General features: G+C 46.8%; 1 protein-coding gene across 1 annotated transcript in view; it reads right to left on the bottom strand.

Annotated features, from left to right (window-relative positions):
* The window catches only part of tnrc6ba (trinucleotide repeat containing adaptor 6Ba), a gene marked incomplete at its 3' end in the record, with an annotated part of 48,292 nt that overhangs the window by 10,945 nt on the left and 13,970 nt on the right, over positions 1–23,377 (bottom strand). The window contains exons 5-16 of the mRNA XM_083636164.1: positions 19,868–22,987; positions 14,128–14,292; positions 13,390–13,553; positions 13,082–13,156; positions 11,582–11,782; positions 10,920–11,045; positions 7,631–7,786; positions 4,921–5,037; positions 4,357–4,516; positions 3,976–4,143; positions 3,627–3,773; positions 1,413–1,556 (exon numbers count right to left, since the gene is read on the bottom strand). Coding sequence (XP_083492290.1) covers positions 1,413–1,556; positions 3,627–3,773; positions 3,976–4,143; positions 4,357–4,516; positions 4,921–5,037; positions 7,631–7,786; positions 10,920–11,045; positions 11,582–11,782; positions 13,082–13,156; positions 13,390–13,553; positions 14,128–14,292; positions 19,868–22,987 — 4,743 coding nt within the window. The remainder of the gene's footprint in view (positions 1–1,412; positions 1,557–3,626; positions 3,774–3,975; positions 4,144–4,356; positions 4,517–4,920; positions 5,038–7,630; positions 7,787–10,919; positions 11,046–11,581; positions 11,783–13,081; positions 13,157–13,389; positions 13,554–14,127; positions 14,293–19,867; positions 22,988–23,377) is intronic.

Raw genomic sequence — 23,377 nt, 5'->3', positions numbered from 1 at the left:
TAAAGCCTTCATATCTCAGGCTCTGTAGCACATAGAAACATAAAATAAAAAGCATTTGAGAGCTTAACCCTTTGGCTTTTCGTATTATATTTGCCCTAATGTTCATTAAAAAAATGTTTTATCTTTAACCCCTAAAAATAAAAAATATTCTAATGCATTTTAAGAAATGTTAATAAAGATTATGGCAAATGTAACCCTTCCAAATAAAAAGCCACGGGTTTAAGCTCTCAAATGCTTTTTATTTCATGTTGATAGCTACTATACAGGCTGAGGAAATACGTTATGTTGAACCCTTGACAATTACTGCAGCAAGAGTAACGTTAGCGTTTAACGTTTAACGTAGTAACGTTTGCAGTCGTTGTGAAGACAGTGAAAAGCCCCGTTATCTAACAACCACAACGGCAGTGAAACAACTTATCCAGCTAACGCTAGCTAATTAAATAACGTTACCTGATGTTGTATAAGTCGATGCCTCTCTCAACGTTACAGCTGAGGAGGTGCTGCTAACGTTAGCTGTGGTGCGCTGCCTGCTTCATTCACCCTCAGCCTATCTAAGACGTTACAGTCTTCAGCATTTAGCTAAATACATCTTGTGTTTGACCATGCTTCCTCAAGTTTGAGGTGTTTCCCTACTAGTCAGCTTTGCAATTCACATCACAAATGTTGCAACCAGTGTTGTCTGAGTCTATCTTGGTAAAGTGTAGCCACATTTTTGGACCGCTTTCGGCTGGGCCTGTTTTGCTTTCAGGACCTTCAGGTAGAGTGACGTACTGACGTAACGCGCTCTCGCGTGTTGCCTTAAGGTTCCGTCGGAATTTCTATTTTACCCACTCTCTTTCTATTACTCAGATGCGTTCAAGTACCGAAATTAGGTACCGTTCGTTTTTATGTGAACTGGTACGGGGGAGTACCGACGTATTTCGGTCGGTGCCTGTAAAAGTACCGAGTTCGGTACCCATCCCTACCTTTGACCACCAAAATCTAATCAGTTCATCCTTGAGTCCAAGTCGATGTTTGAGACAAGTTTGATTAAATTCCGTCAAGGCATTCCTGAGATATCGCGTTAACAAGCTTGAAAATAGCGTTCGAGAGGTCACAGTGACCTTGACCTTTGACCACCAAAATCTAATCAGATCATCCTTGAGTCTAAGTCGATGTTTGAGGCAAATTTGATGAAATTCCATCCAGGCATTCCTCAGATATCGCGTTAACGAACCTCGTACGGACGTACGGCCGTACGGACGGCCGTACGGACGGACAACCCGGATCCATAATGCCTCCGGCCTCCGGCGGAGGCATAACAAGCAAGAGTCAAGAGTGATACCAGGACACATAAAATAACAAGTCAAATCACATCCTGCATACAGGGTAGTAGAGCGGTTAAGACCCACCCATGTTTCTCCGCTGCTTACCAGTATTATCTTGTAGCAACTGGTGCTCAGTGTCATTGAGGCTGGGCGAGCCCGTGTTTCCCATCATGCTCCCTGGGGTCATGTAGGGGTCAGACTCGGGGTCGACACGGTCGATTCCTTTCCAGGGAACGCCGGGCTGGAACTCTGGGAAGGACACAGACATGCGCTATGCTGAGCCTGAGGCCAGTTTGTCAAGGCTACAGAGTAAATATGACACGCTGCAGCTCTACACTTCATCAACTGCAAAGAGGGGAAACAAGACATTCCACAGTGCATCATTTCATGTCTGGCCCGTAAACATTAAACAGGCAGAGAGTGGGGATGTCGAAAATCATAATTTTTCTTGACCGGCAACCGACCCTCATTAGCCGATTATTGGTCAGTTAACCGAAAAGATTAAAATGCGCTATTTGACTGTCTGTGCCCCATTAAAACATTACCACAACAAATGCTTGCTTTTCCGCCCATTAGAAAGCGTTTATTTTTACATCTACAAGCAGAAAAACAAAACGAAAAGACAAGTTGAATCCTCCAGCCATCTAAACAAAAACATTCCTCTGATAGGCTATACTGCTTAAGCCCAATTTATGCTTTGTCTGCCGACACTTTTGAAACGGTCACCGACAGAAATGAGGACTTGAGTCGACACTTTCAAGCGTCGGCGAGCAGTGTTTGCTACCTGGTGAAATGTCTAGTGTCGCTGACTACGTCATAGTATCGCGCAAGTCTGATTGGCTATATTGACGGCACGCGCTTGACTTCCTTGTGTATTTTCACTCGATTGAAATGAATGAACGTGTCTCCGCTATTTTTATCAGCCTGTCCTTGATGTATGACTTCGTGAAAATCACAAAGAACATTGTGCATTTCCCAGAGCGAGAGGAGGTGAGTTGTGTGTTGTTTATATGTGGCTGCAGCCAAGTACGTTACATCTTGCCTCCGAGGTGGTTTCACTGTGCATTCCATTCCCTCTCTTCTCTTGGCTGTCTGCACTTATAGCGTTCGAGTGTCACGTGACCGTTGAACGAGGCGAACATTCACTGAAGTATAAATGCAACACCATGAGCGACACTTTATTTTTCGTCTGCGACCAAGTGCTGTGCGACACTTTATAATAAGTATAAATTAAGCTTTAGAGCTGCACGAATTGCATATTAAGTGCACATCAATTGACACGCAGCCGCCCCCTGAAGTACGTGTTTGAGCGGATGACAGCCCAGGCTGCAGGGCACACTGACAAAGCGCGCATCACTACAGTATCTTCTCCTTTTAGCAATAGTCTCATTAATCCCACAGTGGTTTACCTGCTTTTGAGATCTGCAAAAAATAGTTTGCTTCTCTCTCACCCCTTCTCCCTCTCTCTTCCCACACGCGACGAGGGCTGTGCTTCTCTGTGTGTCTTGCTGGGGTCCACAACATTATAAAGACGAGCGGCCAGTCCGCACGCAGCTGTCAGTGTCAATGCAGTCTACAAACAATCAGTCTCTCGTGAAACAATTTCTCTGAAGTGGCATGTGTTGGACAGTAAAGACTAACGTTAATTGATGCTCTCCCTCTCCCCCTCTCTCTCTCTCTCTCAAGTAAAACCTACCCACATGGCATGGTACGTGTTTAGGGGACGTGCAACATTTTTTAAAACCGTTTAACTGATAGTTTTAAATCGGTTAATGTTGAAACGGTCGATTATCGGTTATCGGTCGACATCCCTAGCAGAGAGACCTGAGCTCCTAATACCTACATTTTAAATGTAATAAGTTAATATCACTTAGGAGGAAAAGCAACAGCTGACATGATTTGATCACGTTTGCATTAGTCTGACTGCATGGAAGCAGGCTGCTGGTAGAAGCTCTGCCATTGCTGCCGACCATTTCAGTCGGCAGTGGAAGAAAATCCCTTTCTGCTCCCTGCAAGCTCTGCCATTGGCTCCCACCCGCTCTGACTGACCGGCTGCGACCATTTATGGATTTCCTTTCCGCTCAAATCGGTCGCTCTCAAATGCCTCCGCCGTTGTGAAACAAGCAGCCAGACTCTCTCCCTGTGCAGGGAGAGAGTCTGGCAAGCGAGACTACGTTTGCATTGAATTCCTAGACCAGCCATGCCCAAACTTAAGAATGTCGCCACCCACTTTGAAATGTGAAAATCTTCCTAATTTGTTGAATGAAGGTCAAACAAAATGAGATTTCTTCTGTTGGTGCGTTACCCTGAGCCACTCACCAGGGGGCCAGCTGGGCGCGCTCGTAGCCTTGGAGCTCATCTTGTTGCCGGGGGTGCGATGCCAATGATCTCCCAACCCGTCTCCAACCATCATGTCGTACTGAGAGTACGGCGACGCCCCCGGCATCTTCATGGGGGTCACGGGACCTGGGAGGGTGTCGGAAGGCAAGGATGTGTGACATCAAGGATGTGTGACATCAAGGATGTGTGACATCAAGGAACAACAGATGATATGTGACATCAAGGAACAACAGATGATATGTGACTTCTCATATCATCTCAATAACAAGTGATCTGCCTCACTCTCACCAAGTGAGTCAGAAAAATTGAAATAAAAAAGATATCTTACCATTTTTGTGGAGTGCGCTCTCAGGTGGGGAGGGGTCTGGCGGCGAGTGTCCCTCCATCATCCATTTGAAACGGGACTGTTGCACCCCCAGGTCCTTTATGCCCCCAGGGCCCCCCACTACGGGACCCCCGAGGTCCAGACCCGACAGGTTGACGCCCGAACTAAACCCTGTGGGAGAGAGAGAGAAAGAGAGACAGAAGCAGGGAGGGGGCTTTGTAAAGTAGACTTAAAATCATTCAAGTTTTTATCATGTCAAATCCTAACTATTTAAAGTAATAATCTGTAACATTTTTATATAAATAAATGTCTATATCCAGGCGATGAAAGCTTTTGCATCTGTTGTTCTAAACCCACATCTCTCCCACAGGGCTTCTTGCTCACCAGAGTACGGCCCGTGGGTTTTGTGGTGCAGGTCGGCTACGGGGTGGGGCAGGGACTCAGCACCGGGCAGTTTGGGACCCCCTCCGCCTCCTCCGCCAACACTCCCGCCCTGCTGCTGCTGCTGCCTCTGCTGCTGGAGCACCGCCATGATGCGCGCCAGCTGGGGATGGACCACAACATGAGTCAGCAGGGTGACGGACCACAACATGAGTCAGACGGACCACAACATGAGTCAGACGGACCACAACATGAGTCAGATGGACCACAACATGAGTCAGACGGACCACAACATGAGTCAGCAGGGTGACGGACCACAACATGAGTCAGACGGACCAGAACATGAGTCAGCAGGGTGACGGACCACAACATGAGTCAGACGGACCAGAACATGAGTCAGACGGACCAGAACATGAGTCAGACGGACCACAACATGAGTCAGACGGACCAGAACATGAGTCAGCAGGGTGACAGACCACAACATGAGTCAGACGGACCACAACATGAGTCAGCAGGGTAAATCTACCAGTACCTGGATCAGTAGTGTGTGTTTGTGTGTTTGTGTACCTGTTGAGGGTCAGCCTGCTGCCGTACGTTCGGCGTGAATTTCCTCTGGTTTTGCAGGAGCTGCTGTTGCTGCTGCTGAGGCTGCTGCTGCTGCTGCTGGAGGAGGAGCTGGCACGCCTAAAGGAAAAAAGTGAGAAAGGGAAAGAAAGCAAGAAAGAGAAAGAAAGAAAGAGAAAGAAAGAAAGGGTGAGGCAGCCAGAGAGAAAATTGTATGCACTATGTACAATGAGGAAAGATAACCAACACTATATGATGTCACGTGAGCAATTGTGGATTTTGGTTACACTTGGCAAATTGTAACATCACTGAAGATGTCATAGACATTGTGACATCATTGTGATGTCATCAGTGATGCAAAGTTGAGCAAATGTGCATGCCAATAGAGCAGGCGAGGCCACGCAGCAGCTGAGGGCATATATGCGAGCAGCAGGGCGGGCGAGCCTAGGAATCTCGTGCGTGGTGCCACACACACACACACACACACACACACACACACACACATTATTGACACGTTATTTGAAGCTTCCAGCACTGAACCCATTTCCAACACGATCGGCTGTAAAGCCTCAAAGCTCCAGAAAGCCTTGTTTGGTCATCACTCCAGCCAGGCATGAAGTCAGTACAAGTTGTGACATTTACACACAGCCCAACTTGCGAACCCAGTGTGTTTCCACCGTAATTGAGAGAAGTAGAGAATTCGTTACTGCTGCATCACTCTGTTGCAGATGCACAGTTGCGATAATAGTGTCGCAATGTGCTAAAACTAAAGCTAATGTCATTTTACCCCATTTCTTTTTGCCTCTCTGGAAAGTATTCAAGACCACAAAGGTTTATGTTTTAATTCTACAATTAATAGAACAATCTCTTATCAGTTTAATCTCAATACATGGTGTCACAGGATGCACACATTTGTGTTTGCAGATGCAGTTTGTGAATGCATTTTGATGTGATCCTGACATTACAATTCTTAAAACATCTGATAACAGCAGTGTTCCTGCACAACTTCAACTTGTGAATTCCACACTTTTTCATAACTAGTGCAGTGTAAGTTTGAAGTCGATCAGACGCGAAGGACAGACATACAGACAGTCCTGGAATAAGTCCAAATTGCATGAAATGCAGCACCGCACTCCATCGGGGTCCGAGCAGCGCACTCCCCAAGTTTGAAGTCACAATCGGACAAATGTTTCCCGAGATAAACTGCTTTTTGTGTTGCCAGTAGGTGGCACTATGTCAAATTGCAAGAAATCAGCACCACACTACTTCGAGTTCCCAGGAGCACACTCCCCAAGTTTCAACGTAATCGGATGAACGGTTCTCAAGATAAACCACTTTTTGTGTTGCCAGTAGGTGGCGCTATGCCAAATTGCACAGAATGAATTGTGTGCTCCCTGCACTCGGTTGAGTCCCCCTAAGCGCACTCCCCGAGTTTGAAGTTTGAAGTCGATCAGATGAATGGCTATGGAGATAAAGCGCGTTTTGTCTTGCCAGTAGGTGGCGCTATGCCAAACTGCACAGAATTCAGCTCCCTGCACTTCCTTGAGTCCCCCTAAGCGCACTCCTCGAGTTTGAAGTTGATCGGACGAACGGTTCTCAAGATAAACCACTTTTTGTGTGGCCAATAGGTGGTGCTGTGCCAAATTGCACGAAATTCGGCACTGCACTGTGTCGAGTTCCCATCAGCGCACTCCCCAAAGTTGAAGTTGATCGGACTAACGGTTCTTGAGATAAACCACATTTTCTATGTTGCCAGTAGGTGACGCTATGCCGAATTGCACGAAGACAGGGCACTGCACTGCACAATAGGGCACACTCCCAAAGTTTGAAGTCGATCCGACCAACAGTTCTCGATGGCATGCAGCAGATGATGCTCATCCCTAAGCAGTGGTGGAAATGGCCAGGTTTTACTCTGGGAACCCTACTTACACAGGATGGGGGTTCCCGGAAGTGGTGTTGCCTAGAGGATATTATTTCTGAATGCGTGACTCATTATAGCCTACCATTATAGCCACGTAAAAATCTCTTCGAAATCTCACTTAACTAAGATCACTGAGCTCTACTGATTATTTCCCCTTGATTTTATTCATGACAGACTTGAATATTAATGCTGCTTATTCAGCTTACAAATACATGTTCTAATACCATTCTCTCCTTCTTTCATGCTGCCCTCTCTCTCATGTTTACTTAACCCCCCCCCCCCCCCTCCCCCATTCAATCTCAAGGACTCAGTGACGACCCTGTGTGTTCAACTATCGAACGTGTTTCGCATCCGAATCGCACGAAAACAGGGCACTGCACTCCGCTGGGTCGCCGTCAGCGCACTCTCCGAGTTTCAAGTCGATCCGACCAACGGTTCTCGAGATACGCGAAGGACAGAGAGACAGAGAGAGAGACAGACGCTCCCGCAATTATTAGATCGATTTCTTGATTTAAAGATTTTGTTCTGTTTTGTTCAGTGTGATTTATTGTGTGATTTATTCATTTGTCATATTACTTATAGCCCTACTAACTATGCCATATCACTCTATCCATTAAGATTATTCTTTAAAGCAACAAATATGAGAATATGTGAGGGGAAACCTTATTGTGCAACTTCCAAACCTCCGAGACCTACAGTAGAAATTGTCAATTTTCCCCACATACATTTCAACGCTTTTCATGCCCGTGTAGGAACCCTGTATTGAGTGAAGTGTATTGAGCTGCTGCTCACCAGTTGAAACTGGATGTGTGGTGGGTAGATGCTGCTCAGCATGGCGATGTGTTGGGGGGACAGCTGTGGAGGGAAAACGCCTCCCCCTGCCCCTCCTCCTACACCGCCTACACTGCCAGTGGGAGGGGGCATCTGCTTCAGCATGGAGCCTGGCACCTGGGGACAGACGCAACAAAAGTCATTCCTGTTACCACCCAAACCCCGGGTCACACTCATGACCCCGGTAGCTGAGAACTCTTCGAACCCATCACCTTTTGTTGACAGATTTTCATTTAGACCGGTAAGCGACTATGAGGTCTTTAACGGCCCCTTTAACTCATTGAGTGCCAAGGACGGACATGTTCGTCATTTCAATTAGTAACGTAGAGTGCCAAGGACGGACATGTTCGTCAATTGCGTTTTTTGACGGTGGGGCGTCGATCAAAGCCTTCTGCCTCTGATGTACAAATATTATAGCTATTGGATGTGTCTAACCTATTTTACAGAACCCTTAGGTGGCGACAGTGCTCTCCACATAACAGAAAGGCAAGGAAAAAACAAAGAAGAAGTCGTTATGGAAACGGAAATCGCATCGCATCCGTATGCATCGATATGCTGAAGCACGTTACTGCAGCTGTGCCTGCAGCAGCCAATCTGCTCCCACAATTGAGCCGCTCCGTGTCGGTTGCGACAGCAAATCCGCACATCCACACCGTGGAGTTGTTATTATTCAACTGGAAGCATCGTTGCCGGTGACAAACACACGCGGAACGCTGTAAAAAAGCAGGATGTCTAGCACCCTTCACTGTGCGCACAGCAAACTCAGCAGAGAGCCACCACAGACAGGAGGAGGAGTGTGCAGTTGAGGCGAGGCGGGGGGGGGGGGAGGGGGCACGCAGAGCAGCACACACACAACACCCAGACAGACCCAGGCAGCAGGACAGGATTGACAAACGCAAGCCAGAATATCCGATGCCCACCAGCACAAATGAAGACCAGCAAGAAGCTGCAACCAGCAGCGCACGCAGGGGCCAGCGCTGCTGGTTGTAGCTAAAAAATATTATTCTGCCAAACAGAATTCCCTGGCCTTCACTGTTTTATTGAAGGAAATTATTTTTGAGGTGTGACTACATTAGAAAAGATTAGCTTCAGAGTCAGTGATGTGCTTGAAATGTTTAATTTCACAAAAGGCCAATTATCTCAGCTTCTAGAAAAAAATTGCTGTTTCTGGATGAATCAAGCTATCTTCTCCGGCTCATAACTAAAGAACGGAAAATGGGATCAATAAACTTTTTTTTGCAGATGATAGAATAGAGTCTCATCGTTCTTTGTGCGTGTTCAGTGTTTACATAGTAATATCACACAATATTCTGTGGGCCTCGAGAAATCACTGAAAACGCTCTGAAACTCTGGCACTGGGAGCATCCGTCCTCCAAAAGTGGCTGGCACTCAATGAGTTAATGTCCTCTTCAAGAAAAAAGCTATCTAAATACAAGTAGAAAAAAAAAAAATATATATATATATATATATATATATATATATATATATATATATATATTTATTTATATCTATGATATTGGGGCACTAATAAGAATAAAATAAAATAAGACCCCACAGTTTTTGGCCAGCGCATGCAGAGCGCGGGCCCTGTATCTGCCTTTGTCCAGGTCCAATCTGGGGGCCAATTTGCGTGACACTTCTGTTGAGTGATGTCAGCTGCACGCCAATCCTAGGACCCACATCAAGGCTTTGGGTGGGACGCTGCGGTACTCAGCCAATCAGAACACGCAGCAAGGCTCAGCCAATCAGAAATGCGGACTGGAACAAGGAAAGGTGTGGCAGAGAGATCGCTGCCTGCTGGAGCTGAATCTGTGTGGGGGCTCCCCATACCGCATATTATTGTTTGAGCAGTGAAGAGAGTTTGCCCTCTGGAAAACACAGAGAAAACTGCCAAAGCGACGGTGAAACTAGCATTAAGTTAATGGTAGTGGAATGAGGAGCTCACTGTCTGTTTCATAGACCAGTAACGTTAGCTTAGCTGTCCAGTTAGCCTCCACTGCCGAAGTGACAGTGGAAGCTAACTGCACAGCTAAGCTAATGTTACTGTAGTAAACATTAGCCAGCACCGAGTAAATAACATGTGTAAGTGTGTGCGTGCATGACAGCCACCGAGACATGTAAACAGCGGTGTCCACCTGTCCGGTACAGGAGTTTAGTGAAAACAACGGGCCAGAGAGCTACTGCTTGTAGTCAGTCACCACTAGCAAATAGACTTCCTGTGGATGATTTTCAAAGTAAAAGAATGATTCTGCATAAGCAGAGCGCACACAGAAGCCACTGAGAAATTATTTTGCCCATTAAAAACAATAAAGTATGCATTAAAACGAAGCTATACAATACAAATGATGTTTCTGTATGACAATAATAACATTGAGAATGTTCTTCTCCGTCAATGTTTTTTCAAAATAAGCTGAAAAGTAAAATGTATGGTCTGACAATTGCCAGTTGTGGCACTTTTGACAGTAATCTACAGGTGTATTTTAAGTTCTTGGACGTAGAAGCAGAAATCAGCAGCACAAAAAAGAGAAAAAGGAAAATATCGAATTATATATTTATCAAAATGTTTAAGGGGACAGCGTCGGCTATTTCATGATGATTTTGGGATAGTGTGAACTAGTGGTGTCAAAAATAATCGATTATAAGATGCATTGCGATGCGGACGTGCACGATTCTGCATCGATTCACAAATGTCAAAAATCGATTATTTAATTATTATTTTTTATAATCAAATAGAATATAATGGAAGTACATGCAGTTGTTTATTTTAATTATGGATCATAATACAATGCAATTCCAAATGCACTTTTATTTTAAAAGTAGCCACACAGTGAGAAAAAAGAAAGTGAGAAAAAATAAATCATGTATTGCTGCATCGATTTAAGATGCATCGAGATGCATCGATAATCGTAATCGAATTGTAGCCCTCTGAATCGTAATCGAATCGAATCGTGAGGCCAGTGAAGATTCACAGCCCTAGTGTGAACTGGGAGAGATGTAATTAGAACAATAGAAGTTGAAGAAAAGACACTGTGAGGCTATAGAGAGGGGTGGGGTCCTTTTATTGCAAAAAAGTACACAGCTTTTATATTATTAGAATATACACACCCCAAACAAAGTTATTGTGTATGAATGTGAGTATTATAATAAAATGTTTTATTAAATTAAATTTGATAATTATTTGATAATTAAATAATTTTCTAGGGTTTTCTTACATACTGATTTTTGATTTGATAAACATAAGCATTAGTACCTGTGCTGACAGGAACTGATGAGGCACTTGCGCTCGTATCCCTGGGGACTGGTTCATGGGTGGGACACTTGGCTGGTGTCTTGACTGGGGAATCCCTCCACCACTGCCAAACATATTGTGACCGCCCTGAGATCGAAGGCGAATATTAAAAACAAGGAGAAAGACATTGAAAAACACACTGATACACAAGACAACATGGAAATAGAGGATGATAATTCTGAGGTAAATTTGTATAATTATCTTATGAGAGAATGGAAATCTACGAGAACGGATTTCTATGGGGTAAAGATGGCAGGACGGAAACAAGAGGAGCTGCAGTCTTACTTGTCTAAGGGGAATAGTGTGGTTGAAGAGGGGATGGGACTTGTACACAGTGGGTGGAGAGTACAGAGAGCAAGGACCCTCCTCCCCAAGGCACCCATCCTGATTGGTGAAAGGCAAGGTCTGTCAGAGCGACAGCCAATGGAAGTTGCCCAATTGAGTAGTAGTAGTGGTGGTAGTGGAGAGGGGTGGGGAGAAAGGGTGCAGACCAGAAAGATAAGAGAAAGGCAAAGGAAGAGAATGGTAGAAGCAAAGAAGAAAAAGACAAAAGAGTTAACGAGACATGAGAAACACATAACGGACAAAGACAGACTGCTGCTAACGCGGCAGTAAGGCTCCACCTTGTCATAGTAGGATCCAGCATCCCCAGGTCCCGCCTCTTTGGAAGCAGGTGAACGATAAGCCATCCCCACTCCTCTTCCTCCCTTTCTCATGTCTCCATTGTAATCACTCATTCCCATGCATCTCTTCTCTGCATCCATCTTCTTTTCCTGGAGGGAACCCGCAGCCATGTCCATGTTCCGGCCGCTGGGATCATCACCCTGTGCAGCAGATATCATCATCATCATCATCATCATGGCATCACTCCACTATGAACCTCTGCAGAGCCCGAGAGTCCAGGCAGCAGATCATCTACCTACCGCAGATTTACCAACCACAGTAATACCAGCCTAGCGAATTGGGGTAGGGCTGCAGAATAGGCTGACAATGCCAAATATCTCATCCATACCAAAATTAAGAGACTGGCTGATTATAGCACCTATTGTCTGAAAGATATTTAGCTTAAAGTCCCTGGAAACCAGAAATATTTCTTTATTATTTAGCATTTTGAGTTCATCACATCACAGGAGCCTATGTTAATAAGCCACCAGCCAAATTTGAACGATGATGAACGTCGCAAAGTATATAAATTTAGCTTTGACAGTCCTGGCAAAAGTCATGAGAACCAATTATTTTTTAGAGTGTATTTTCTCCCGCGGACTGTGTGGGCGTGTCCCGTCTACAGCAGGGAAATTTCCCTCTCTGTCAGACCTCTCTCCTCTCCTCGGAGAGGGAGAGAGAGAGAGATGGTTTGTGTGTGTGTGTGTGTGTTCGCGTGTTGCTGCGCGCATAGCGTACTGACGGTCATCTGTCTATCTGTCTGCACGCGCGCACACACACACACACACACACACAGCAGCGCCACAGCAGGCAGAGGAGAGGTTTCTACACACCGCCGACGAGACTAATCTCTGCTCTGCCACTTCGAGTGCACAGCGCTTCTGTCTCCCTCCCACCGTGTGCTGTGTTCGTTCGTTCTCTCTCTCTCTCTCTCTCTCTCTCTCTCACTAGTCCAGAGAGAGAGAGAGAGAGAGAGAGAGAGAGAGAGAGAATGAACGAACGAACACAGCACACAGAGTGGGAGGGAGACAGACAGACAGCGCTGTGGGTTAGGCAAGTGACACAACTTGTTTAGGGTTTGGTCATTGAAAAACATCCGTGTTAAACATGTTTTAATGTGGCCGACCGGTATGTCTTTGCAGGGCCTACGGCATTTAGCTAACGTTAGCCTCTCCCAAGCTAACAGTTCGTTTTGCTACATTTTCGTAAGCTAACTTAACAGATGGATGTTTGCAGTGCCTTTAAGACTATCGACAACTTGCTCAGCGGCGCTGTCGTGAATAACTCGGTTGGTATTATTGTGGTTGGTAAATCTGCAGGAGGTAGATGATCTGCTGGCTGGAAGAGATGATGAACTGACCAGCCACAGGCAAAATGTACCAACATTTGGCTGGTGAAATATCCTTACCTTGCTCTGCGTAATAGCACTGAGGTAATTAGTAAAACAATAAGAAAATCACCAGCAGTCCCATGTTAGAGAACTGTCTGTTGATGGGGGTCATCCACGACTCTCCTCCTGCAGGTTTCAGTGGACCCTGATGGACAAACAGAAGTAGAGGCAATGATATCATTTTTGTTTTTGTTGACCGAAACAAATGCAAAACTGTCCATCTAGTACATATTAATTTACCCAACACAAACTAAAGCTCTCTCTCTTTTATGTCATTAAATCAATCAATTATTCTTGGTCTTTTTTCAAGTAAACGGGAAACCAATGAAAAGAGTGATAGTCAAGTAATCCAGCTGATTTCCCCCCAAATGAACCCACCTTGTTGTTGATAGGCTTCTTCCCAGGGTGGCCCCCCTGTGCCCAGCCCCCGTTGCTGTTCCACATGCCGCCGCCTCCCTCCTCCTCCTCCTCCCAGCTGGAGTGACGGGTGGCGGCCACAGAGCGCTCGTTCTCCCCCCAGCCATCTTGCATAGACTTTGAACCTGCGGGTGGAGGGGCGGAGGCATGTTTCATAAACATTAAGTAGATCCAAAATTGTTTCCAAGAATGGCAGAAGAATCAGATCTCCATGGACCAACACAACTCCTGACTCAAAGCAACCACATTTTATCTCGCCTGTACAGCAAATTCAAATACTTTTTTCAATGTAGGTTGGTAAAAATCAAGATTGAAAACTGGGATTTTTTTAAAGACATAACATGACATTTGTAGTTAAAATTAGACATCATTTATTACTACTCCTGGGAAAATCATTCATTTCTAGGCCAATTTTAAAACTGCAGCTGAATCAACACAATTGGGATGTGATGTTATGTGTTTAGTTGATCCTCGGATGAAGAGAGAGGAGGCATGTTGATGAATTTGGGTTCAATGTTTTTGATTGATTTTCGAAAACTCGTCAAGGCTTTAAAAAAAAACCCAACTCTACAAAGGATTCTCAATGCCTGTGGGAGCCCTGTTTTATTGTGATCATGAAGAAAACAAATGCAATTCAAGGTCAACTCATTTCCAGTTGTCTCTCGCCCATGGAGAACATCTGCTACAGCGTGTCCTAACCAGATTTGATGGGGTTGGGAGAGGGGTTGCCCCAGCCCGTGGTCTTTCCTGCAGCATCATCAGGGTCTCCCCAGTTGGTCGGGGCTTCAGTGGGCTTTCCCCAGGCTGCCGTGCCGTTATCTACTGTAGGGCTGGCAGGAGAGGTACCGCCCCAACCTGCCGGAGCTGAACAAACCCAGAGACACAAGTGCTTAGAAGAACAGGGAGAACAGATAGAAACCCAATCGATGGGGACATCTAGGGGGCCGGGACTTGAGCATGATAAAGGCTGAATCCCAAAGTCCAGACTCTAGACTGAGGCCTCACAAACTTGCGTTCACGTAGTCAAGACGTTTAGAGGTTGACAAATTAAGCGGGCCTATTACTGGAATTTTGAGATAATCGGCCGTTTCCTGCCTTCATGAGGCCAATTAAGAAAAATTAAAATACTCCTTTTGTGTCCATAAATTAATTCTACCACAGATGTTGCTCTCAGAGTGCACCAGATTAATGCATTTTACTTTCAAATGTACAGAATTTCCCAGTTGGGGTCAAGATTGCAGCTCGCCGAACTGGCTGCTGCACGGCCTTGACCGCAGCTCGGCTGCTGTGTGGACTTGCCTGCCCTATTGGCGCGCGCACAATGTCTCCCTCTCTCTCTCTCTCGCTCTGTCTCTTTCCCTCTCCCTCAGTCTCTCTCGTGAGCCTCAGACTGATGCATCAGTGTGTGTCTGTCTCTTGTGTGTTTGTGTGTGCATGTGTGTGCCTGTCTGTCTCTTGTGTGTCTGTGTGTGTGTGTCTGTGTGTGTGTGTGTGTGTGTGCGCGCACACAAGTGTGTGTTTGTGTCTCTCTCGTGTGTGTGTATGTGTGCATCACTGATGTCACAATGCCTCTGACATCACTGATGTCACAATTTATGACATCACTGATGACATCATCACTCTGTCTCTGTGTGTGCATGTGTGTGCCTGTCTGTTTCTTGTGTGTGTGTGTGTGTGTGTGTGTGTGTGTGTGTGTGTGTGTGTGTGTGTGTGTGTGTGTGTGTGTGTGTGAGATCACTGATGACATCATCACTGGGAGTTTGTGTCTGTGTCTGTGTGTGTGTGTGTGTGTGTGAGTGAGAGAGTAAATTTATGACTGGATGATGTCACCATTTATGACATCACTGATGACATCATCACTGGGACTTTGTGTGTGTCTGTCTCTTGTGTGTGCGTGATAATTTATGACATCACTGATGATGTCATCAGTGGAACTTTTATGACATCACTGTGTGTGTGTGTGTGTGTGTGTGTGAATTCATGACATCACTGATGATGTCATCAGTGGGACGGAGAGACAGAGTCCCTAGCTCCCTTTTATATACTATGTGTAGAGCGCGAGATTCCTGGGCGAGGCATCGATAGAAGATAGATAGATAGATGGGGAAATTGATAGTCTCTGTGTGTGTGTGGGTGTGTTAGGGATGTTCATTTTGAAAATTTTCCAAAATCGATAATCGGTGAAAATTAACGATCAATTATCGATTATCGATCATATTAATACTTAGAAAATTTTCAATATATATAAATATATATATATATTTTTTTTTTACAAAATGAATGCCTATGGCAGAAAATACGAAAGACAACGTGTTCTCCTCAATGAACTCTTTATTTCAATGTGTCTCCTCTCCAACACTGCTGTCCCCGGCGCATGCCGGTGTGAATTTCCCATGTTTAAAACAGTTTTGTTGGCACAAAGGCCCGTGCCCAGCCAGAAAACTAGAGACTATATTATATGAAGCTCCACCTCACGTTAGTCGGCTGTGCAATGGAGTGGGGCGAGGAGGAACGAATTCCACCCAAACCTAGTCCCATTTTTTTTTTTTTTTTTTTTTTTTTTTATAATTAAAAAATCGATCCAAATGCCACAGGATCGATTCCAATCCTTAACGATCAATTATCGATTTTCGATAATTGATGAACATCCCTAGTGTGTGTGTGTGTGTGTGAATTTATGACATCACTGATGATGTCATCAGTGGGACGGAGAGACAGAGTCCTAGCTCCCTTTTATATACTATGTGTACTGTGTAGAGTGCGAGATTCCTGGGCGAGGCAGCGATAGAAGATAGATGGGGAAATTGATAGTTTTGAGAACCTAAGCCAATCATTAGAACTCAATAGAGAGCCGCAGGAACGAGTCCGGAAATGATCGATGCTAACACTCCTAGTTTTTCACTGTTTTCGCTATGGGATTTTTGAATGGGTTTTTGGCGCGATGCTTCTAATAAGGTCTCTGGGCAACGCAAGCTTAATCAAATGCAAACCAGTGTTTAGTAATATCATCTTCACACATGAGGACCACTTTTATGAGTTTTGAAGCTTTTACGTGTTGTTAAAAGGGCAGCTAGCTAGCAAACGGCTAAACGACTACACTGTTGAGTCGACGGGGATATTATACGTCAATAACGTCATCACTTCAAAGAACGAACACGGAAATTCTCTTTCCCTCACCTGGTTCAGCCCGGGGTAATCAGTGCACAGCAGCGTACACATCAACAACAGTCCAGGTTGAGTGGTGACGTGACGGGGAAGCCTATGCGACACTGTGTGTAGTTCTGGATTAGCTTAGCACAAGCTTTTTACTTCTAGGGCTCGCATTTACGCTTCAAAACTCATGAAAGTGGTCTTCATGTGTGAAGATTATCCGGCTGAACACTGGTTCGCGTTTGATTAGGCTTGCGTTGCACAGAGACCTTATTTGAAGCATCGCGGCAAAAACCCATTCAAAAATCCCATAGGCAGAAACAGTGAAGAACCAGGAAGTCCGGGACTTCCGCCTTCTGACTACAAAAATACATCATCCCTGCGGCTCTCTATAGACAGGACTCTATAGATATTTACAGGTTCGCCATTTTGTTTCTTTAGATCGAGGGCCCAAACCTGAAACTTTTTCCAAAATGACCCAGATTTTTATAGAGGCTTATTTATAATGGTGAAAAGAAAAAGAAAAAAGAAAAAATATAGGCAAATGATATACTGCTATTACTTCAATCAACAAAAACTCAACAGACTATGTCAGACAGTGCTGGGGAAAAAGACATGTCCAAGTATTCAACCTTTTTGGGAAGATGTGGGACGTTTAACACTTTCAGTGCCACGGCCCTTGGGCAAAAGGTTGCTTGCTGTGCCACATAGGCCGCAATGCATTTTAAAACAGTCATATAATTTTTTTAATAATTACTATGTAAACACTGAACACGCACAAATAACGATGAGACTCTCTTCTATCACCTGCAAAAAAAAGTTTATTGATCCCATTTTCCGTTCTTTAGTTATGAGCCGGAGAAGATAGCTTGATTGAAGCAAAAACATCCCTTTTTTTCTACGAGCTGAGATAATGAGCCTTTTGTGAAATTAAACATTTCAAGCACATCACTGACTCTGAAGCTAATTTTCTGATGTCTGGGTCTGTCTGGGTGAAGTGTATGCTGCTCTGCTGCTCTCCGTGCTCCCCCCCCCCCCCCCCTCAACTGCACACGCCTCCTGGGTGTGTCTTATGTGTCTGGTGGCTCTCAGTCTCTGCTGAGTTTGCTGCGCACACAGTGAATGGTGCGCGACATTCAGCTTTTTGGTTCCGCGTGTGTTTGTCACGGGCTTGCATGCTTCCAGTTCGGAATAATAAGGCTGATTATGTGAATGTGCTGTTGCAGCGTACATGGAGGTGCTCAGTTGTGACAGCGGATGCTGCTGCTGGGGGCACAGCTGGCGTTGTGCTCGTTTATGGAGGCACGTCGATGCATACGGACGGATGCGATGCGATTTCCTCATTTTCCCCAGTGACTATTTCTGTGTGTTTGGCTCCTTTTTCTCTGATCAGGAGAGTGCTGTCGCCACCTAATGGGTTTGTAAAATAGGTTATCGACCTCCAATAGCTACAATATTGTTAGAGGCGACGTAAGAAGCTTAGATCGACACCCCCCCGTCAAAAAAACAATTTGGATTTACTGACGCCATTTGGCGTCGCTGGCACTCTACGGTAAATTTCTAATGACGCCATATGGCGTCGCTGGCACTGAATGTGTTAATGTGTAAGGCAGGGATGTCAGAGATACGGCCCGCGGGCCGGATCGTTTCATCCGGCCCGCGAGATGTTTTGGAATATTAAAAAAAAATATATATATATATATATATATTATTAAATTCGCACCCCATTATCATGAACTACGTGTGGCTAATAAGCAAGCTAAGAGTTCATTCATAAGTTAATTAACCTGCACTACAAGGAAGTATGTCAGTAGGTCATCAGGTGTAAACAAAGCCGCCATGATGCCACGCTGGAATTGAATCGCGCATTCGGCTACCTACCAAAAAACAAAGGAATCAACAAGATGCTGTCGAAAAAGAGAAAGGTTGACACGGAATGCAGGCAGTTTCAAGAGAAATGGAAAGAGCAGTATTTCTTTTGTGAAGTAAATGGATAAATGAGTCGAATTGATTTTAGTAAAAAAAAAGATCCGGCCCCCATGAGGTCTCAGTTGAACAAATCCGGCCCTCTACCTAATATGAGTCTGACACCCCTGCTCTAAGGCCATGTTCAGACTAGGAGGCCAAATCCGATTTGTGAACTTTAGTGACCTATTAATGACATTATGCAGATTGGTTTTATGAGTCTGGACGCTCCAAGTCTGATTTGTGTCACTTGTCCCAAACCACATATGGAGGTACCGGTAGTTTCTAATCTGCTTCAAATGTGCATCAGTGCGGACGCGCAGATCCACCACATCTGATTTGAACGTCACTCACAACTCGTTAGGGCTGGGTATTGGTTCAAATTTCAAGAATCGATTCGATTCCGATTCACAAGGTTCCGAATCGATTAATCCTGATTCGATTCGATTCCGATTCGATTAATTCCAATATCGATTTGGTTAGTGATACTAAAACATTTTTTTTTTGCTGTAACCTGAATTACATGACTGTCCAGTTATCTAACAGAGGGGTTCCCAACCTTTTTTGCCCCAAGGACCGGTAGATACATGGGGAAAAAAGTTGCGGACCGGTTGTCAATTTTAATGGTTTTAGTTACACATACCGTAATTATATTTACTCACCAGGTAGTAACAAAGGGTAAATAACAGCCTTTTCATCTGTCAATAAAGACACTTTCACAATTATGCACAGTGATTTGATTTCAGCCTATATAATTTCTAAAAGTAGATATTAATGATCAAACATTTCCATTAATGTAGCCTACAATATTTATGTTTTTGTTTCAACTACAAACATAAACGTTAACTTGAAACTGTTTCAACTACCACATACAGCCTATAATAGTATAGCCTATGTTTATAGGCTATATTAATCGATATGAAAGGATTAAAATAAAAATAGATTAAAAATCGGAGAATCGTTTTTTTTAACCCAGCCCTACAACTCGTCATCAAATGCTTCTGCGCAGGAAAACCACGTCACCAACGTAAGTATTTACTGATGCCCACGTCGTTACCATAGCAACCCATGCAGATAGGCTGTTTAGGTCTGGACACACAGATCCGACTTGAAAATCAGATTTGTGGCAGTGCCGACACACTCCCAAATCAGATTTGGGAAACTAATCAAGATAATGATGATTAATGACTTTATCAGCCAATTGGATTTGCCTGTAATGTGAACATGGCCTATGATCCTGGGTTTTGACCTTGAGGTGTCCTTTTCCTCCATTTTGTGAAATACTGAAACAAATAATTGAACGGTTCATCTTAATGTCTCTTACCCATAGCTGGAGGTGCTTTCCCAGATCCATGCCCAGTGTTGATGTCTCTGTTCCCGACAAGTCCTGAAGCCTGTCTGCTGGGCTGCTGCTGTACTGGAGGTCCCTGCTGCTGCTGCTGCTGCTGCTGCTGCTGCTGCTGCGGCTGCTGCTGCTGCTGCTGCTGCTGCTGCTGCTGCTGCGGCGATGGCTGTGGCTGTGGAGCTTGACCCTGGCCATGCGGCTGCTGGCCAGTGGGGGCACTGTTCTTATCCCACAGGTTGACCGGCTTGTAGTTGTAATGGGTTGGGTCTCCCCATGCTGACGTCCCGTCATCGATCTCGTTCTTCCTGCTTATGGACTGTGGCGACGGTTCTTCCCAGCCGCTTGCTTCAGATCCACTTGCACTTCCTGCAGGGCCGCTGGGGATGGGCCCTGCTGTCCAGCCTGAGCTTTGGTTCTGATTCTGGGCTTGGGAGACGGGTTTCCGCCCCCAGCTCCCTTGCATAGCCCCTTGGTCCAGTGCTTGCTGCTGCTGCGGATGCTGATTTCGGGGCTGTGATTGTTGCTGTTGCAGTTGTGCCGGCGGGCCTTTGATGGAGCCCGACTGGCTGTTTGGCATCTGGTGCATTTTGTTTCCGCCCCCATTCCCTCCAGTCCAACTCTGATGGGGTTTGGACCCCATGTCGCCGACTCCACCCATCCCCCCTCCTCCTCCGCTCCCCCCTCCCCCTGTGCCTCCTGCCCCCCAAGTCCTCCGGGGGGCGCCCTCATCCCAGCTCCCCCATGCACCCACATCTGAATCCCCACCTGAGTTTCCTCCTCCACCTTTCCTCTCATCCTCCCATCCCCCTCCACTGTTTGATTTGGACTCTTGCTCTCCCCAGTTCCCGCCTCCCCCTGGTCTCTGTCCTGAACTCCACCCGCTCCCTCCTCCATCCCTTCCCCTCTCCTTCATCCCCCCCGTCCCTTTCTCCTCCTGACTGCCTGCCCAGCCTCCGCTTGTCGAGTTACCCTGTTGTCCAACTTCACTCCAACCTCCTCCGTTTCCTCCTCTATTGTCTCTCCACTCCTCATTCTCCCACCCTTTGGCCTGCTGGCCTTCCCCAGTCCCCATGCGTCCTCCCCAGCCTGTGGCCTTTCCTTGCTGGCTGTGAGCTGATCCCATCGCTGCCCCCTGCTGGCTGTGAGCTGATCCCATCCCTGCTCCCTGCTGGCTGTGAGCTGATCCAGTGGAGCTTACTGGGCCAGATTGTGAGACGCCAAGATTCCTGGTGTTGGGGGCTGAAGGCGGCGGGGGCCTCCCGGACAGAGAGGCCCCGCTACTGCTACTGTTGCTGCTGCTCTCCCAACCCTCTCCAGACAAACCACCAGAGGGAGCCAGGGAGGGATTGGCCCTTGGACCCACAGGATCAGTGATTGGGGCCCTGGGACTACCAGAATACTGAGAAGAGGAACCGGCAGAAGATGGGTGTTTGGATGTAGCGGATGATGATCCACCTCTACTTCCTCCTGCATTCGCGTCGAGGTCCCAGGACGTGTTTTGTCGGATCTGGGTCTGGCCCCAGCCCGTGTTGGACAAGACCCGGGGGTCCAGATCGGACCGGCTGAGCAGGGTCTGTAAGGCAGCTTCAGCGTTAGGTGGCGGCCGTTGGGTCCGTTCACCGTTCTGAGGGCCGCTCCCACTTCTGGAATTCCCTCCGCTGGACGAAGATCTTCCTCTTCCTCCCTGTCCTCCTGCTCCCCCGCCCCACTCCCCCGCTTCTCCCTCTGCCTTCTGATTGTCCCATGCTCTGGTCATAGTGGTGGCTGTCGGGGACGAAGAGGAGGTGGCAGGGGGGTTGCCAGCGGTGCTCCCCCCACTACTGCTGCTGTTACTGCTGCAGGCGCCACCCAATCCTTCCCCTCCTGTATTAGCTCCACCCATACCAGTGGAGTTCCCACCCCAGTCTCCAGGAGACACCCCTCTACCTCCTCCTGCTCCCGATGACCCCCACCCTCCCTGAGATACCCCGGAGGTTTGACCACTGCTTCCCCCACTTCCAGCACCTCCCCACGCATTGACCCCACTCGTGGAACCCTGGATGTGTTGGCCCCACCCTGAGGTCCCGTTATCCCCGTCAGCAGCTCCAGGTACCCCTGTGCCACCTCCTCCCTCCTCCCATCCTCCATCAGTCCTTGAGGCACCCGTTTTAGACTTAGCAGCAGGGTAAGAAGGCTGGCCTCCCCATGAGGAGGCGAGGGTCTGGTCTCCCCCGCTGACCCCACCTCCTTCAACACCACAGTCCATTCCTCCTCCGATCCCCTCCCCCTCTGCCATTTTTGGTCCTGCTGATCTGCTCTCCCACTTTGCCCCTCCCATTTCTCTGTCTCTGGATTGCATTTGGTGAAGTTGGTGCTGATGGGCACTTGATTGATTCACAGATAAAGGTGGGTGACCCCCCAGCACTCCAACCGCCCCGGCTCCCACCCCCACCCCCACCCCCAGGCCCAGGGAGGCAGGGTTGTTGGCAGGCAAAGACCCTCCAGGGCCCGGGTGATGGAAGGACGGACTTCCTTCCCCTACCACAGCGGGCCCATCCTGCTGCACCAGGGCTGGCCAGGCTGAAGGGTTGGCATTTGGGTTGAAGTTGGCACCTGGAATCCCACTGCCGCCGTCGATGGGGCCACCGGCGTCATGGCTCCCTGGCACAGCGGGGGCTTTGGAAAGTGAGGAGGGCTGCTGCTGCTGCACCAACGGCCCGGCTGCTGCAGCTGCTGCATTCCCTCCTCCAAGATGACCCTGGGAGGCAGCCGTCCCCCACGGCACGCCACCCGACAACTGCATACATTCATTGGGCAAAGAGAACGAGGAAGTGGGCGAGGATTGGTTGCCAGAGGCACTGACGCTGCTGTTCACAGGCATTCCGTTGTTACCGCTGCCCCCACTGGCCATGGTGACCGAAGCTCCTCCCCCATCACCGCCAGCGATGCTAGGCCACTCCTCCAGGTCGTTGCCATCGACAATCACCTTCTCCCTGCCCTGAGAGGAGGCCTGGCTGCCTGAGCCCGCCCCCCACATGGAATTTGCATAATTAGAAGTAGTAGTAGAAGCAGCGACTGATGATGAGGTGAGGGCTAGTGAAGAGGCAGCTGCACCGCAATCTGAGAAGAAATCCCACAACACACAGACAATAAGGGTCAAGAAGGCGGCACTTCCGCCCCCAAAAATGCTAACATGTCAACATCAGGTTTAACTAGGGGTGTCACAATATATCGTCCCACGAAATTTCGCGATAGTAAAACGTCACGATATGTATCGTTGAGATGAAATCTCATATCGCAAAAAAAAAAAAAAAGACTAAGAAACGTCTTTGTTTGTTGAAGTTCAATGTGTGGAAAGTAGTTCAGTTGAACAAGTCTCTGAAGAGACACATGAGAAGTTATACAGGAGAGAAACCATTCAATTGAGTTTCTGGCAAAACTGTTTACTTGACAGGAAAAACTGAAGATGCATAAAAAATAGATTAAGAAAAGTCTTGTTGTTTGAGTTTG

The sequence above is a fragment of the Poromitra crassiceps genome (assembly GCF_964638095.1).
Source record: "Poromitra crassiceps genome assembly, chromosome: 4".
Classification (NCBI taxonomy): Eukaryota; Metazoa; Chordata; class Actinopteri; order Beryciformes; family Melamphaidae; genus Poromitra; species Poromitra crassiceps.
The sequence above is the reverse complement of the archived record's forward strand: the minus strand, read 5'-3'. Positions and strand labels throughout refer to the sequence as shown.